Source organism: Mustela nivalis (assembly GCF_964662115.1).
Source record: "Mustela nivalis genome assembly, chromosome: 3".
NCBI lineage: Eukaryota > Metazoa > Chordata > Mammalia > Carnivora > Mustelidae > Mustela > Mustela nivalis.
The window spans coordinates 122,000,411-122,017,175 of NC_139022.1; the positions used below are offsets into that span (position 1 = coordinate 122,000,411).

Sequence of the window (16,765 nt, forward strand, 5' to 3'; positions counted from 1 at the left end):
GGGAAGGAGGCCCTTGGCAAAGGTCACCAAGGTCAAAGCAGTCTTTGGGTGGGTACTCCTGGCTCCTCACCTAACCTGTCTACCCTCAGTCCCTAAAATAGCTCCATGAGGTCTGGAGGTCATATTTAAGGAAGATAGTTTTTTTTTTTTTTTTTTTTTTTTTTTTTAAGAGAGAGAAAGAGACAGGGAGAGAGAGAATCTCAAGCAGTCTCCACACCCAGCATGGAGCCTGACTTGGGGCTTGATCTCATGACCCTGAGACCATGACTGAGCAGAAATCAAGAGCTGGATGCTTAACCAATTGAGCCACCCAGGCGCCCCAAGGAGGATCACTTTTAAATGTAAAAATGCGTGAAAAGCAGCCAGCCTGGACTGGCCCCACTTAAGTAAGTAGAGCCTTTCTCTTGGGTAGTAGAGACTCGGAATTTCAGTGGCTTTTCTAAAGTCTGTTATGAATGGCAGAGACCTTTCGGCAGGTTCTTTTCAGTGCACAAAGGATCAAGCCCTGTCTAGTTGGTTGGAATCTTCAGGTGATGAAAGTCCGGGGCTGGAGTCACTCTTCCCTCAGCTCACATGTGTGGTGCCATTGTTCCCTCACTTTTGTGGGCTGAGGGCCAAAGGAAAGGACCAGAAGCTTGTGCTGGTAGGGCACAAATGAGAAAATTTCCTGTGAGTTTCCACAGTTGCAAAAGATTTATGGAAGGAGATACACAAAACCTGGAAGATGGATAGGACTGTGACAAATGTGAAAAGGAAGGGCATTTAGGTAGGAGGCATGGACTGAGCAAAGGATGGAGGTAGGAATGTAGAGAAAAATGAGGAGAGCAGTTCAGCAGGAGCAGAGTTCAAGAAAGAGGGAAAGGAAAAAAAAATTAGAATGGAGACCTACATGGGAGCCAATTTGACCAGGGTTTGAGCTGCCCGTCTGCACTTGAATCATGGACATTATATGATGCATTATACTAAGCATCTAGTAGGCATCAAACGTCATCCAGAGTCAAGGGTTGGGGGTATGTTGATTAGAGAGGTCTACTGAGCAAGCCTAGGGCAGGAAGAAATACGCAGAAGGACTACAAGCATGGGCTCTGATGTTAGATTATCTGGCCATCTAGACATGTCTGCTTCATTCCCTCCACCATTTTGGGAAAGCTAGCAGGTCTTTCTAATCCTGTTTCAGAGTTTATAACAGGGGTCAGCAACCATTTTCTTTAAAGGATCAGCCCGTAAGTATTTTAGGCTTTGCGGTTTAGATAGTCTTTGTCACAACTACTCAGCTCTGCTGCTATAACACTAAGCCACCATAGATAATAGGCAAATCAGCATGGCTGTATGCCAATAAAACTTTATTTACAAAAACAGGTAGCAGGACAGATTTGGCCTATCAATATAATAGTAATACCTACTGCACAGGGGAGTTAGGAGAACTGGAGGATTTTATATATAAAACACCAGGGGAGACCATAAACTCAGGTATGCCCCGGGTTTGCTGATCTGCTAATGATTACTGCTAATGTTATGCTATCACTGCTGGATGTTACTGGAAAGCAGCTCTGGGGGAGGAAAGAAACAGCATTTTTTTCTTGTCTGAGTGGTTCAATGGTAAATGTTGGCATGATTCCTCCTCATGTGATGAACTTGCCTTTAGAGCGGAGAAGTGCATGAGGTAAATAAGCACTTGTCACAGGGTCACAAAAGAGCCTGCAGGGAAGGGAATTACAGGGTGCCAGGGGTTCTGCAGAGCTGGCTGATGCCATCCATGCCTGAGCCCTCTAGGGCAGCTTGGAGAGTGAGGGTTGCAGTCAGGCACATCCCAAAGCGGACTGCAGCCCGTTTTGCCTCCCCCCACCCCTCAGCACACACTGTGCTTAGGAGTGGCTATGACCACAGCTTTTGGCATCCAAGAGACTTAGTTTTGGTCTTGCTTTGACTTTTTTCCCCACTCTGTGACTTTGGCCAAATTGATAAGCTTTCTGGGGCTCATTTTTCTCACCTATTATAAGGAAATTTAAAACAGCACCTACATAGAGTGGTGCTGGGAGGAGTTAATGGGAAAAACACATGAAAGATTTAGCATGGTGCTTGGCACACAGTAAGTGCTCAATAATTGTTGGCAATTTTCATGACATTGTTGACATTGTCATTGTCAATGGCAGCATAATCTCACTTAGTCTTTAGCCAAGGGGGATGGATATCATCATTCCTATTTTATAAAGAAGGAAACAGGCAAAGCGAAACCTTGGTCTGGGTTTCAAAGGATGGATGGACTTGGCCAGAGTAGACCCAAGGGCCCAGTGTTTGCTCCTAAACATACACTATGCTGTGCCACTGTGCAGAGCTTCTGCCTTCTCCAAATCAATTCCATTTTCCTCCACAGCCACACCGTTGTCACAGTGTTGACTCTTCCTCACCCCTGAAAGGTAGGTATTCCTTTAGGGGCACCTGCAGGCTACTTTCATAGAAGTCAATGCTACCTGAGACCCAACAGGAATCTCAAAAAGCCCTTATCAGGGAAAAGGAAGTGAACTCTAGGAGCGCAACCCTCCTGGGCGGGCCTCTCTCTTCCAACACAATGACTTAACTCAGGCCTCACATTTGCATCAGGCCTTCCCTGCAGTGCTTCCTGACTTCTTGAAAACATTTTGGCTATTTTCATTATTTATTTGCCTAAGATCCTGCACAAGTGTGAAATTTAGGAAAGAAGAGCTCTTCTTTAAAGGTATGGTGCTGACTTTGACTTTGTGTGAGGGGCCGGGGGATAGTTAGTGTGAAAGGCCAGGATGGCAGAGAGATAGCAGGGATGGAACTGGCCCCGGTAAGTCAGCCTGTGGCCTCCTTTGTTTATGAAATGCCGGTTGTCTGGGGGTGGATGGAAGCAGACTTGGGGCATGGCGGGAGGGAGAGCGGGAGACAATAATGTCATGTGAAACGGGAGTCCGGACAGCTTCCTAATTCTCACCTTGTCCCTGCCTGCTTCAGACCATTCCTATTCCCTGTCGAGCTCTGGTTTAGGAACCTATAATGGTATTATGATATCCATTTCACAGATAAAGACACTGGGGCTGAAAGAGGTTAAATAACTTTCCCAAATTTACCAGCCCAAAAGCAGCAAGCCCATCTGACACTAAAGTAGACCATACGGTAGGTGTCCAGTATATATTTATTGAATCGATTGTTCTTTTCTACATCATGTTCTAAGCCATCATCACATTGCTCCATGTCAAGACTGAGTTTCAGTGGGATCTGCTGCACTGATATCTCTGTCCGTTAATTCATTTACCAAACAATTACCGATCTTGTGCCGTGTTCTAGTGGCTGTTCTAGGTGCTGCTGTCAAGTCCTATTACCTCTTCCATCTTTGAGAGAGGGTTTTCTCTGGAACATTGTTTGCTGCAACTCAGACCTTCAGGCTAATTGTTCCACAGTCCTTTCTATGATCTGTATCATACGTAACCACTCTTCTCAGCCTCTGCGCCCTAGGACTCCTACTTGTTCCCACCAGCTTCACCTAGAAACCCCCAAACTCCTTCTCCCACGAAGAATTGTCCAGGAGGACAACTGGTCTACCCAGTCTCTGGGGATTATTCAAGCAATGGTCAGCTACCCACAATACCCTACATTATGAAAGTGTTCACTGGAATGTTCCTCCCTGTGCCAAGGCTTTTCCTCTGGAATGTGGCAGAATGCAGGTCTAGAGGCCTCCATTCATCCTAGGAATACTGACATGGTTCCCACCATATTCATGACAGGAAATTTGATAGGTGCTAGGAGTTCAGGACTGAGAGACTGGCTTTAACCCTGAAAGAACTCACAGTCTCATGATAGAGTCAGATCTATGAGTAGATTATCACGCAGTGTGGGATAAGTGATGTGCCTGAGCCCCATGCAGGCAAGACAAGATGCATTTCACCCTGACCAGGTACGGCCATGCCAGCCACTGTGTGGCAACCCAAGGCTCCTTTTGCCAAAACTGCCCTGTCCATAGCCCCACCAAGGGAATTGCAGAATGTACAAGGGATGGGACACCCAGTCTGAGGCACAGGAAAGAAACCCCTGCAATGGTCTTGGGTGAAGTGCTGTACTCACGAGGGATAAAGCATCAGCTATCTTATTTGGGCTAGAGGAGAGGACAGGGCAATCTGGCAATGAGGTTGCAAAAGAAACTCAGAGCAGAAAGAGAGATTGCCCCAGAACCTCCTTTTTTCCATCCCCACCCCCTCCTTAAGTCCATTAGTGTCTAACCCCTTCTTGTCCTAGTTCCAGTTCTTGGACATCCTGCTTGAGTGAATCTGTCCTTTGCATCCATCAGGAAGCATAAAGGGTTCTCTCAAAATGTGAGACCTCAGCTGAAGGATGAGTAGAATCTCTTCAAGTAAAGAAATCAAAGGAAGAGCCAGAGCAAATGCGGGTCAGCAAGAGAACCTCAAGATGTTGGGTACCAGGTGAGGAGGTGTTGTGTGAACTAGGAGAAAGGGTCCTGCTAACTTTTATTCTTGATTTTTAAATTTCCTTTAAGAAACTCAAATTTTAGAAAGAGAAGCTTGTTATTTTACAGGCACCTGGTTCTTAGTTGATAATTTTGGCATCATTCCTTAATGCTAGTTTGCATGCAGTGCCTCCTGGATTTCAGACCCAGTTCCAGGCTTCACTCTAGATTTGGCCATCAGGACGGGTTGGGGTTTATGTGGACTGGCTTCCTCCTTTCCTGGGGACACCTTCCAGAGCTGCTTACCCAGAACCAAGAAGACATGCCTGGATCTGCTCATTCCACAGCTGAGCTCCCACCAAGCACACCAGCTGGTTTTTTCATGGAAAGCTGCCCCATTAGTCAGCCTGATTGTCCTGTCTCTTTTGATAAGAGAAAAATTAAGAGGAGCAATTGGGGAACATTATTACAGTGAACACAGTTTGGAGCCAGAAGTCTAAGGATGACCCCCATTCATAGAGAACAGGTGGGTAGATTGGGGATGTCACAATAAGGAAATCCTTCAGGGAAAAAAAAAAATCATACTTGGGCAAGCCTGTGAAGTCTACTAAACACGTGAAGACACCAACACTGTCAGGTCATAATCTAGAATTGACAGGTTTGCTTGTTTTTTAAGTATGGCATACTCTCAGGTACTTGGGAGTGTTTCCTTTGCACACCTGCTCCCAGGACATCTTCTGAGCCATCTGGAGCACACACCTCTGGAAGGAGTGCTGACCTGAGGGTAAGGACGATTCCCTTCATCTCCCATCGTGTGCCCTCTACGTGTTCCCAAGACTCATGTACCTCACTACCCCTTAAGAGACAGAAGATTGTAAAATGTCTTCAAAAATCTTCTCCAGGTTTCACCTTTCGTTCCTCTTGATCCCAACTGGTTGGGTATGGTATCTTCCTCTATCTGACCTCTTCAACCTGATTTCTTTTAAGGCCCTTTGCCGAGGAGACAGCTGGTCACTAGCCTTTCTGGGACTAGAGATCTCCTGCTAATTAATCCCTGGACAGGAGAGTACCCTCTCACACTGGTATCATCAGACATAATTACAGGTCTTCCTTGGCTTATAATGGGGTTATGTCCTGACAAATCCATTGCAAATTGAAAATATAGTTAAGTTGAAAATACATTTAAAATCCCTAACTCAATGAACATCATAGCTTAGCCCAGCCCACCTTAAACGTGTTCGGGACACTTACATTGGCTATGCTTGGGGAAAAAAGTCATCTAATACAAAACCTATTTTATAATAATATGTTGATTAGCTCATGTAATTTACTGAACATTATACTGAAAGTGAAAAAGAATGGTCGTATGAGCATAGAATGGCTCTAAGAATGGCAGTCGTTACCCTCATGATCGGGCGGCTCATCAGGAGCTGGGGCTCACAGCTGCTGCCCAGCATCATGAGAGAGAATGTACTGCATGTAGCCAGCCCAGAAAAAGATCAAAATTCAAAATTCAAAATAAGGCTTTTACTGAACGTGTATCACCTCCACACCATCGTAGAATCAAAATATTGTAAATTGAACCATTGTAAATTGAAGACCACATTAGTGTCTTTCCCCTCTTAGAACAATGTTTTCCAGAGTGATTGGCAGAATGGCACATCTAATTGATACTTCTTGCACAAATAAGTTTGAGAATTGAGCACTGTAAATACTGTTTACAGTGGAATGCCTTAGTGCTTTGACTATGTTAATGTGCACTGGAAATCTCCAAGAGGGGGTTACCGTATGCAGTGACTTTCAAAGGAATTCAGCCTCGAAATCCCCTTCCCTAGAGCATCTGTTTGGATTAGTGCTCCATGGAACCTATTTTGAGAAACCACTGCTGGAGAGGATGGCGTGCACTCTTTCATGCTGCTGACATTTACTGTGACAGTACCTGGGGCTGGAGAATGCTGTAGGCACAGCAGGATTTGGGGACCATAGTGATCTCTGTGTTGCAGTCTCTGCCCCTCCTTTTTGGTGATGTATGACTTTGAGCAAGTGACTTTACCTCTCTAGGCTTCAATATTTTCATCTTTAAAATGGGCACGATAATGCTACCTACCTCATGGGTTTGCCATAAACAAGATCATATGAACTAACAGAAGGAAAGTACTTAGAGTGCCTGACACATAGTAAGCAACCAGTTCATGGCGGCCACTTCTGTCATCATCACCATCATCATCATCACTTTTATTAGATAAGGATGAGGAAGAAGCAGAGCATACTTAGAAATGAGTACAAGGCAAGGCAGTATGTAATCATCATACCTCAGAGAGATAAAATGATGTAGGAATAGAGGGAAAAGTTGTCTGAATGGACCCAGTTCTGCAATGGACTTTGCAAGATCAGTAGGAGTTTAGGTGTTGACAGGCAGGTCTGTGAACAGGGCAGAGTAGTAGCAGGTAGGAGAAACTCACAGAGGAGGATGCTGACTGAGGCATCCCAGTTCAGGTGAGCTGTGGGAATAATGGGAGAACAGGTGAGGTAGGAAAAGAGGTGGGGATAATAGCTGAAAAGGCTGCCTGAAGGCCAGAGTACGGAGGGCCCTGCAGGCAAGCTGGAAGGTTTGGAGGTTACTGGGTGAGGATTAGAGTTCTAGTAAGTGAGAAAGGGGTAAAATCTGTAAGGATTTTAAGGAAAGGCCGTTTGGAATCTGCTGCTTTTTAAGTATCTGTTTTAAAGAAATTGTTTGGTGGCAGGAGATGGTCTAGAATGAGAGGCAGAAATGCTGGGGGAGGAGGAGGAAGAGCCCTTTAAAGGTAGAACCAGGTGGGAAGGTGTGGTGAAGAAGACAGGGGATCAAGATCTGAGGGAACCTGATAAGACTTAAACAGCAACCTTCCTGAACTATGGGGAAACTACTGAACTGCCAGGAACCCATTGTTGAAATGGCTTCCTACTGCACTGTCAGAAGGTTCAGGAGTGAGCGGGCCCAGAAAGTGGTCTTTGTTCTTCAAGCTCGACAGGGCTTTTCAATGAAAACATTTGGCCAATGACACCTGTGCTTCACGCAATTTGCTCACTTCCTTCATGCTAGGGAAAGTCCCCTATTGCCATGGCAGCCCCACAGGTCTCTCCTGGGCAACGGGTCTCTGATGCCATTCGCTGTTGATTTTAACTCATGTAGGACTGTGACTCCTGGAAAGGTCGGCTCTTTCTAGACAACGTAGATCTTCCAGGTTGTCCCAGAGTAGAAAATGCTGGACAGAGATCCAAGCTGGGGTCCAAGGGTCCAAGATGGGGGCAGGTGGAAGGGATGGGCTCTTTGGACACACCTGGAGGGATTAGGGAACTTGTACTAGTGAGAAAGGGACCAAGTTGATCCACAGCAAGAAAATGCATTTTAATCTTGGCCTTGGGCAGAAAGCATGATAGAATAGTGACCAAATCCGATCTGCCAGCTCATTCTGGGCACGTGAATAATGTCTCTATCCTACCGTCAAGCTCCTGAATGAAGCCCAGGCAGATGGAACGAGGATATCCTTATGGGGAAATGGTCTAGGGATTAGAGAGGATGCCATGAGTTGCCAGCCTCATTTTTTTACCTTTTTGAAATCCCCACTCCTTTGATATTCACACAGCATCATGTCGAAGAAGATTGGTATGGTGGCTTTCCGGAGCTCAGCCTCGGGGATAAGTGTCATCTCTAATATAGGTCCCACCATGCCTGGGATGAAGCAGATTTTGTTCTGGCCTGTAAGAAAAGAGGAATCCGGACACATAAAACAGTTTTCATGATGCACAGATCCTTGTCAGACCAAGCCTGGGGAAAAAAAAAAAAAAGGGAGGCAGAATAGTAGAAATAATAGTGAATACTTATACAGTGGTTTACTGGAGCCGGGCAACATTTTGAACACTTTACATATATTAATTCCTGCAGGAGGTGCATGTATCATCTGGAACGAGCTGTTGTTAAGGATAATAACACGGGTATGTGTAAAGCACATCACTGTTTACAAGGGTTTTCACCTGCATGATCTTCTTGGTAAATGGAGCTCTGATGGAATATGTTAGGGGTGGCAAATCACAGGGATATTTGAAATCACGCTTGTCCGCATCACAAACCATGTTTCTGAGACTGGAGAGCATGCTTTTTTCAACTGTCTCATGAAATAAGAAAAGCAAAATTTGCTGCTAAGAATCTGCTATGATAGCAGGGTCAGTGGAATCCCTCCCCTTGAGGGAGTAGTGTGGCCAATGGAATGATTAGTCGATGGCAAGGCTTTCCCACGAACCTCCCCTGGCTCTTGGCATCCTAGTTCTGCTGGTCTGCTTCCAGTGCTGCAGACTCACTTTGTGTCCTCCACTGCCAGGCCGATGCACACACTGGTCCTTTGTTGACAATAATTGTTTGTTTGTTTGTTTGTTTTTCCTATCTGTGCCCCAATACCTTCACTGTCACCTGGATTCCCCTGGATGTGTCCCAGGGGATCTGTTGAGAACAGCCAGCAGCACATGCCCCCCCAACCCTAGTGAGGTCAGAACCCCTACACTGGCTTCTTGTGTTGTGTCTTCTCAGCCAACTTTGCAATGATGGCTTCATTTGTGGAAAGATATGATAAATGTCTGCCTGCCCCATGTCATGAGAGTGTGAGGCAATGTCTGTTCTCACCTTTGTATCTGTGGCACTGAGTATAGGACATTTAGATGTTCAGTAAATGTCTGTTGAATGAAGAAATAAATTTGTCTACCTCCTATACTCACTAGCTAAATGACTTGGATATGGATCTTATAAGGATGCAGTAGCAACACCCACTTGTTTAGAAGACCATGTGAAAATACACCCATGCATTACTTAGCACAGAGTCTGGAAGAATCATCACCCAGGGGGACGGCTAGTGTAGCCCAGTGGTTAAGGGCACAGATCCTGGAGCTAGATGGCCTGAATTTGTAGACGGACTCCACCATCAACTAGCTATGTGATGCTGGATAAGCTGATCTTACCATTTGGGGCCTCTGTGTCCTCATCTTAACATGAGAGAATAGTAGTATTTACTGATATGGGTCATTGTGATGAATATGCAGATTTTTCTTTCCCAAGCTGGGACCGTCCTGGCCACGTGGCATACTTGACACAGTATTAGCTATTGCTCTTCTGATGTTAGATCAAAATGGACCACTGAGGGCAGCCCTGTTGAGCAGAGCTAAGCAGACTCTTGAGAAGACACACAGGAGGCATGGCAGAGAAGGGGCAAAAAGAAGGGTGTTTAGGAGTGCAGGGACTTCCCGGGGAATGAGGGCAAGCATATCCACAACAGCCTATCATTGAAGCTGATGTCTGGCTGATCCATCAGCAGCTGCCTCTTTCTTCTGAGTCTCAGAGCCCAAGAAGCCCCTGTGGGGTTTTCTCCATTTTCAGGACAAACCATGGCCATCTTAACCTGGGGGCAGAGAGCTCCTGGGGGTGCAGAAAGTTAGGTGGCATGGTATACAGCCTGGTGCTGTTGCTTTCAAATTAAGGCTCAGAAAAGGAGCCAAGAGGAAAGGCAGCAAGAAAATGAATTTTCATTTAGCCTAAATGAGGCTTAATGTTCAAGTATTTCCCCAGAATTCAGATAAAAAAGGCATCATTCTCAGACTATCTTCAGTTAGTGAGAATGAAGTGGTGAAGTCAGGCAGAGAGTTGAGTGAAATATAAAGACACTTTTCCAGGATATCTGCTTCATTATGTGATGCATTTGGATTACACTTGAGCTCCAAGCCTTTGCTTTGGCCCAAATAGGAAAAAAAAAAAAAAAAAAAAAGATACTTTCTAGCAGGTTTATAGTAATTGCTAATCTAGGGTTTTGATTTCGTCCTTCAAGATCCTTTAAACCCACAGTGGGGTTTTAAAATTCAAAGTCAAGTGCAATAATAAGTAGAAAGTAAATGGGAAACTGTCAGATAAGCCACCACGGAACAGAGAAATTGCTTATGCAACAAAGGCCTTTAGAATACTGGAGGACATTGGCTATGATAAGGATATATTTAAGACGGTTTAAAATAAAGAGCGGACATGCTGTAGAGCAAGGATTTCCTAAGATACCTTTGACCTGCATTCTTTGCAGTCAGTGGAAGAGATGTTTGAAAGAATAGGGAAAATGGAGAAAGATGCTGATCTCTAAATACAGTGTGAGCAGAATGTCCCTTACAATGCTCCAGGAAGAAATTTTATTCATTTCCATCAAAAATGGAATTTGAGCTTATTGGATTTTGTGTTCAAATAAACTGAAAGTGCATTTGTGTGTGTTTTTATATACATAGGCATGTGTGCCCGCGCACATGCAGAACATATTTGTAACTAATTCAATGCAAACTCATTTGGGGGAAAAAATCCTCATTCAAGAGACACACCTGCTGCTGTATTCAAAAAGGCAAGGCAAGGAATCAGTAAGAGGGTCTTTTTTCGTATAATGGTGGCCAGATCTCACTGAAGACAGATACCAATTAGAAAAGGCTTTTAAAGTGCCAATAAGCCAGCAGGATGAATCCAAATGCCAAATTACATAGGCTCTGGGAAAGGCTCTGGTGGAAATGAGAGTGCAGAGAAGAGCTTCGGTGTGTGGGTGGAAAGGAGTCCTGTGTGTTCCCTGGCCTGGGTTTCTAATCTGTACCGTGGCCTCATCCATCACACCTCTCAGGAGGAGACTGTAAGCCTGAACGCAAAGGGTTTGAGGGCACTAAGAAGAGGACCTGGCAAAAAAGGAAGAGGGAGGAAGGGAGGTGGGAGGGAAGGAGGAAGGAAGGAGACCATCACCTCTAGCCTGCTGAGAGGAGTGGAACGTGTCACTGACCTTGGGAAGCTGTTGGGGACAGAGGGGCCCTCTTTCGAGAGTATATGGCTCTCTAAAGGTGGGCGCTGACTCTGAAATGAACAGGGATGAGGATGAGTTGGGACCTCCTGGATTGCAGAGTCCCGCATCCTTCCGGGGACTCTGAAATAAGGCTGGGCTGACCGGCAAGATCACTCATTCAGCTCAAAAGGGGAAGAAAGAACACAGATCTCGGGTGCTCTGACTCAGGCTTGGAGAAGCTCCCTTCTGGCACTGCTCCGAGACAGGGAGTCTGTTTGCTCCTTCTCATCCAGATCCCTTCCAGGCCTTGAGAACCACAGAGCCCCCACAGTCTGGACCGGGTCCCCCGGCCGCCGCTCCATGGCTGTGTGGCTTTGTCGTTCAACTTCCCTGAGCCTCTGTCTTCTCCTCTCTAAAATGCAGATAAAAACAATCCCTGCCTGGTAGGACTGTTGAGAAGCTTAGAAGAGTGGATAGAAACAAAGGGCTCTACGGAGGGTCTGGCTCATGAGAAAGGCTCAAGAAGTACTAATGGTGATTGTGGCGATGATGGTGAGTCCTGTCAGCTCAGCCTCCGCTGGCTTCTGGAGAAAGCAACATGCAAAGACATGTTCCAACTCATGGAGCTCCCTGGAGCTTTTCCTGGAACTTTATAGGCCTGTCAGTTTATTTGTTCACCTCCAGTGGAAAGAGAAGTCATGGGGAGAGGGTCAGGACAGATTTACCTTCTTTCCCATGATGGACACTCAACTTTCTGACCCTTCTCTAACCTATCTAAATATTTTATAATCTGTCCTCAAAGTTGTTTGAAAAGCCCCAAATTGACCATGTTGGTCCACAATTTATAATCCTTCCATGGCTTCTTTAACAAGTTCTACAGACCCATTTGGTCCGATGTTCCTACTCCATACCCCGTTGCTTCCTCTTGTTGGCCTGGCCTCCCTCCATGGCCTGCCTCTTCTCCTCAGCCACACCCTGCCCTTCCTCCTTGGGCCTGCATATGTGCCCTCCTCCAGCCACCATGCTCTCCTCTCCACCTCCTTGATCCTGTTTCCACACTGACCTCTACCCCCACCTCCCTCATAAGGAGAACCTATTCATTCTTCACTGCCATTGTAGTAAATATGGAAGGTACGGCCACACATATCTTTGGAGCACTTGAGGTTAATCCAAGTGGAGATATGCTGTGACTATTAAAAGCCCACTAGATTTCAAAGAATGAGTTCTGGAAATCAAAAACAAAGCTAACATCTCAATAACGTTTTCTTTTGGTCACCTGGGTGGCTCAGTTGGTGAAGTGTTTGCCTTTGGTTTGGGTCATGATCACGGGGTCCTGGGATGTCTCTCCCATGTCTCTCTGCCCTATGGGGAGCCTGATTCTCCCTCTCTCCCTTCCTTCTTCTCCCTCTCTGCTTCCTCTCTCTCTCTCTCTCTCTCCCTTTCTCTGTCTCTCTCAGTCAAATAAAAAAAATCTTTAAAAAATAAGAATGTTTTGTATTGATTACATGTTGAAATGATAAGATTTTGGAAAATAGGGTTAAATAAAAGATAGTGTAATATTAATCTCACTGTTCCTTTTTACCTTCAAAAGACTGTGGACATTAGAGCATATGCATTTAGACAGGTGGCTCACATTTCAGTCCCATAGGACAGTGCTGCTCTGGAGGAAAGTTCTCCACTCTTGCTCAGCTAGGCCATCCTGGGCTCACTCAGGAGTCAGGAGTCCTTTGCAGACCCTCCAGGTGCCACAAGCTTCTGCTCTGCAGATATGTCCCCTTTGACCATAGAGAAACAGCTCTCCAGTTAGTAGCCCCGGCCTGAGGCACAGTGCCTGTCATGTAGAAGGTGCTTGTATTCGTTTCTTCTTGTTGCTGTTGTAAATCACCATAAACTTAGTGGTGTAACGCAGCACAAAATTTATTATCTTACACTCCTGGGGGTTGTAAGTCCGAAATGGGTTTCATTGACCTCAGACCAAGGTGCGAGCAGGTGAGTTCCTTTTGGAAGGCCTCAGGAAGAAACTCTGTGCTTCCCTTTTGTCGTGTCTGAAGGCCACCTACATGCCTTGGCTCCGGGTCTCTTCCTTCACCTTCAAAGCCAGCTGTGCATGTTCTTCAAATCCCTCTCTGACCCTCGTGCCTCTTTTCACTCACTTCTAAGAACCCTATAGGTGCAGTGGGTCCACCGGGATAGGCCAGGATAGTCTTTCCATCTTCAAGATTCTTAATTAAGTCTGAAAAGGCCACTTAGTAAGGTAATAGATCCATAGTTCCTAGGGATTAGGACATGGACATCTTTGGGGAAATGTTATTGGGCCTACCACAATGCTCAATATTTGTTGTCAACTGAAAGAATCAATGATCAAATGGATGGATGGATGTTCCCGTAATCCCATTTTCTCTTTCTTACAGGCGGCTTCTTCCCAATCCTAAGAAGCCATGCTGAGTGCAGACTGATTGCTCTCCTAGAACACCTGTCCTTTCCCGTCTTTCTTTCAGTCTGGATATGGGCCATTTATATGGGCATTTATATGAAAGCCATTTACCCCAGTGGAGCCATCCATATTGTCCTCATCGACCTCTCATGTGCCTGAACTCTTGAGTCTCCACCACACATTTCATGTTAAAGAAGTAGTTCTAGTTCTACTCTTAGAACTAGAGGGTGGCTCTTCCTGGCAAGGCAGGGACCATGCCTTATCCTTCCCCAATGCTCTTATCCTTCCCCGGAGCTTAGTGTTCAGGTGGGTACTCTGTAGATGCTCGAAAAAGTAAAGGCCCAGTTGCTCTCACAGTTTTGCCAGGAGTGACCTCCTTACATACAAGGCCAGGATGACAGTCACTAGAATTTGTCTTTCTTTCCCACAAAGACTGTTAACACAGCAGCCTGACGTTAACCTAAGTGAATGTGGAATGGTTAAGTGCAGTCATTTTGGCAAAATGTGCATTGCTTCACTCCAAGCAGAAATCAAATGTTATGATGTTACACTATCAGGAAAAGTACATTCCATTTGGCATAGTCCCAGGATTCAAAAACACAATGGCATTAACCCTTTAGCGGCCTGGTCTTGGTAACGAGATGTGGTCCTTCTCTCTATCAAGACCTCCCCTCATGTACCCTCTCTCTCTCTCTCACACACACACAGAAACACACACACACACACACACACACATACTTGTCTAGGCTTTTTCTCTGAGGAATGTTGAATAATCTTCAAGCCTGAGATTATCTTTGCAGTTAGCTATCTTATAATCATAGGATTGCTCAAATCTTCCCTGATGAGAAGATGATGATGATGATACTGACGATCATGGTGATGATGCTCTGATTGCTTTGGGCATTAAAACAAAATTTAAAAGGTTAACATGCATTATGATTTACTCATTATCCATAGTCTTTGAAAAACAGTTTGCTATTTCACACGCTTTGAAAATAATTTGCATGTTCTGAAAAAAAAAAAAAAAGTAAGAACATTGGACTTGGTATCAAGAGACAAGTTCCTTCACCTCAGCTGAGCCACTGATTTGTTGTTGACCTTGAATGTCCTTATGCCTCTCTGGGCCTCAGTGAGCTCACCTTTAAAATGGGGAGGGGGTTGAATGAGATGATATATCAGTTAGGGATGTAACAGATATTTGATCACCATGGTTAAACTGAATAAATTATGCTTTAGCTTTCTGCCTTAACAAGAAGTCAAATGATGGTCAGTCCAGAGCCACTCCTCCATCCTTGGTGTACAACTTTTATCTTCATAGCTTCAAACTGGCTATTGTACCTCTAGGCATCTCATTGTTTTCCAGAATGGAAGGTGGGGGGAAAGGACGATGGGCAAAACATGTGTTGTGCTCACTGCACTTGTCCCTTTCCCTTTGGTTTCAATTGGACAAAAAGGATTTCCTGAAGCCCTAACAACTTTGTTTTTTCTGATTCTCTTTGGATGGAGATGGGTCACATGGCCATCACCTGCTACAAAATATTGCTATCTGAACAAGTTATGATCAGGAAAAAATAAAAATTAACCCAGATTCAGTTAACCAGGAAGAAGGGTAGAATGGCTATTTTGTGGGCTCTCAGCTGTGTCTGCCATAGATGGCTTCTAAGTTTCACTTGGTCTTGGATGTTTCATGGATTGTATTTTAAAACCTATCATTATCCACGGCATTCGTCTCTAATGTACACAGTGCTTGGTCCTGGTTTGGATTAGCAGTTAACCTCATTAACAAACTAGGAGGAAGGATGCTAATGTCAAGATCTTGTAGAACAGAAGATGGCATGGGGATGGGGAATTATCCGTTCACTCTGCCTCCTCTTGTTCTCTTATCCCTGAGGGAGACAGGCAAGGAGAATGCAACTACTAAGAAACAGGAAAATCCCTTTAGGCTGATATAATTTCCTCTTTCTGGAAGTCCATGCCAAAGGGTCAGGAGGGCGGCCATCTTGGCAAAACCATCCTTTACTTCTTGTTCCATGCAGCGGACATCTGTGACCTTGACCTCTCTATAACTCCATAAACCTCTTACTTTGGGAAACTCTACCTCCTTCAGTGGAGATAGGCTTAGTGGGACCATCAATGGCGTGGTCATCCAAGGAAGGTCAATAGAATGATGTCCTCTGGAGACTGAATATTTAAGCAGGATGATGCAGGAATGAAACATGCTAAAGGCAAAGTTATGCCACCTTCCCTGGATTCTAGAGTGGCTCTGGCCTTGTTCTTCTTGCCCATCTGATAAGTACCTGCTCTGATAAAGGCAGGCAGAGTCAGTTTATCTTCCTTGCAACCTCAGACCCTAACAAATACATCTTTTCATTGCATTAATTCATCCTACAAGTATTTGCATACAGGGAGGATTCGGTGATGCTTTAAGACGGATGCTCAGGCCAGGGTCCTTGTCCTGAATCTGCTTCTTAAGCAGTATATGGCCGTGTACATCTGTCTTTCACTTCTCTGTGTCTGTTTTCTTCCTTGTAAAATGGTGGGTTGGACTAGACCTTTCTGAGGTGCTTCAAAATTTCTCCCCAGAAAATCCTCAGGGGTCTACATGGGGTGCTCAGGGGTGACCCATTATATTGGGCTCTGGGCCCCTCACCCCACTTCAAATAGAATAGCTCAGCTTTCAACCAATTTATAGTATTGAGCATGAGATTCTTTTTTTATTGGCTCTCCGCTAAAAATAAACATTTGAAAAATTCTGGACAATATGATCTCTAAAGGGCCCTTCCAGCTCTGATGTTCTGTGATTCTAGGCAGGTGGAATATTTGGTAACATCTTTTCATTCATCAGCATAATTGGGAGTGCAGGAACGTCTGCCAAAACATAATCTATATCTAAATAAAATCTTCTGTGTGCAAAATAACGGCAACGAAGGATGTTCCGGAAAGAGCAGGCTGTGTGGAAGATCTAGAGACAAACAAACCTCAGATCCCTGCTCTGCAATCCTGGCAACGCCTAGGGTGTAGGTGTGGGAAAGAAAGCCCACCCCAGCTGTATCTCGTCTTTGCTGTCGTAAAGCAAAGAGTGCAAACTCC

At 45.1% G+C, this 16,765-nt stretch overlaps 1 protein-coding gene across 2 annotated transcripts in view; it reads right to left on the reverse strand.

Annotated features, from left to right (window-relative positions):
- The window catches only part of DOCK2 (dedicator of cytokinesis 2), a 411,048-nt gene that overhangs the window by 49,035 nt on the left and 345,248 nt on the right, over positions 1 to 16,765 (reverse strand). For both annotated transcript variants that reach the window (XM_082726146.1, XM_082726145.1), the window contains exon 33: positions 8,014 to 8,162. In XM_082726146.1, the coding sequence (XP_082582272.1) occupies positions 8,014 to 8,162 (149 nt within the window). The remainder of the gene's footprint in view (positions 1 to 8,013; positions 8,163 to 16,765) is intronic.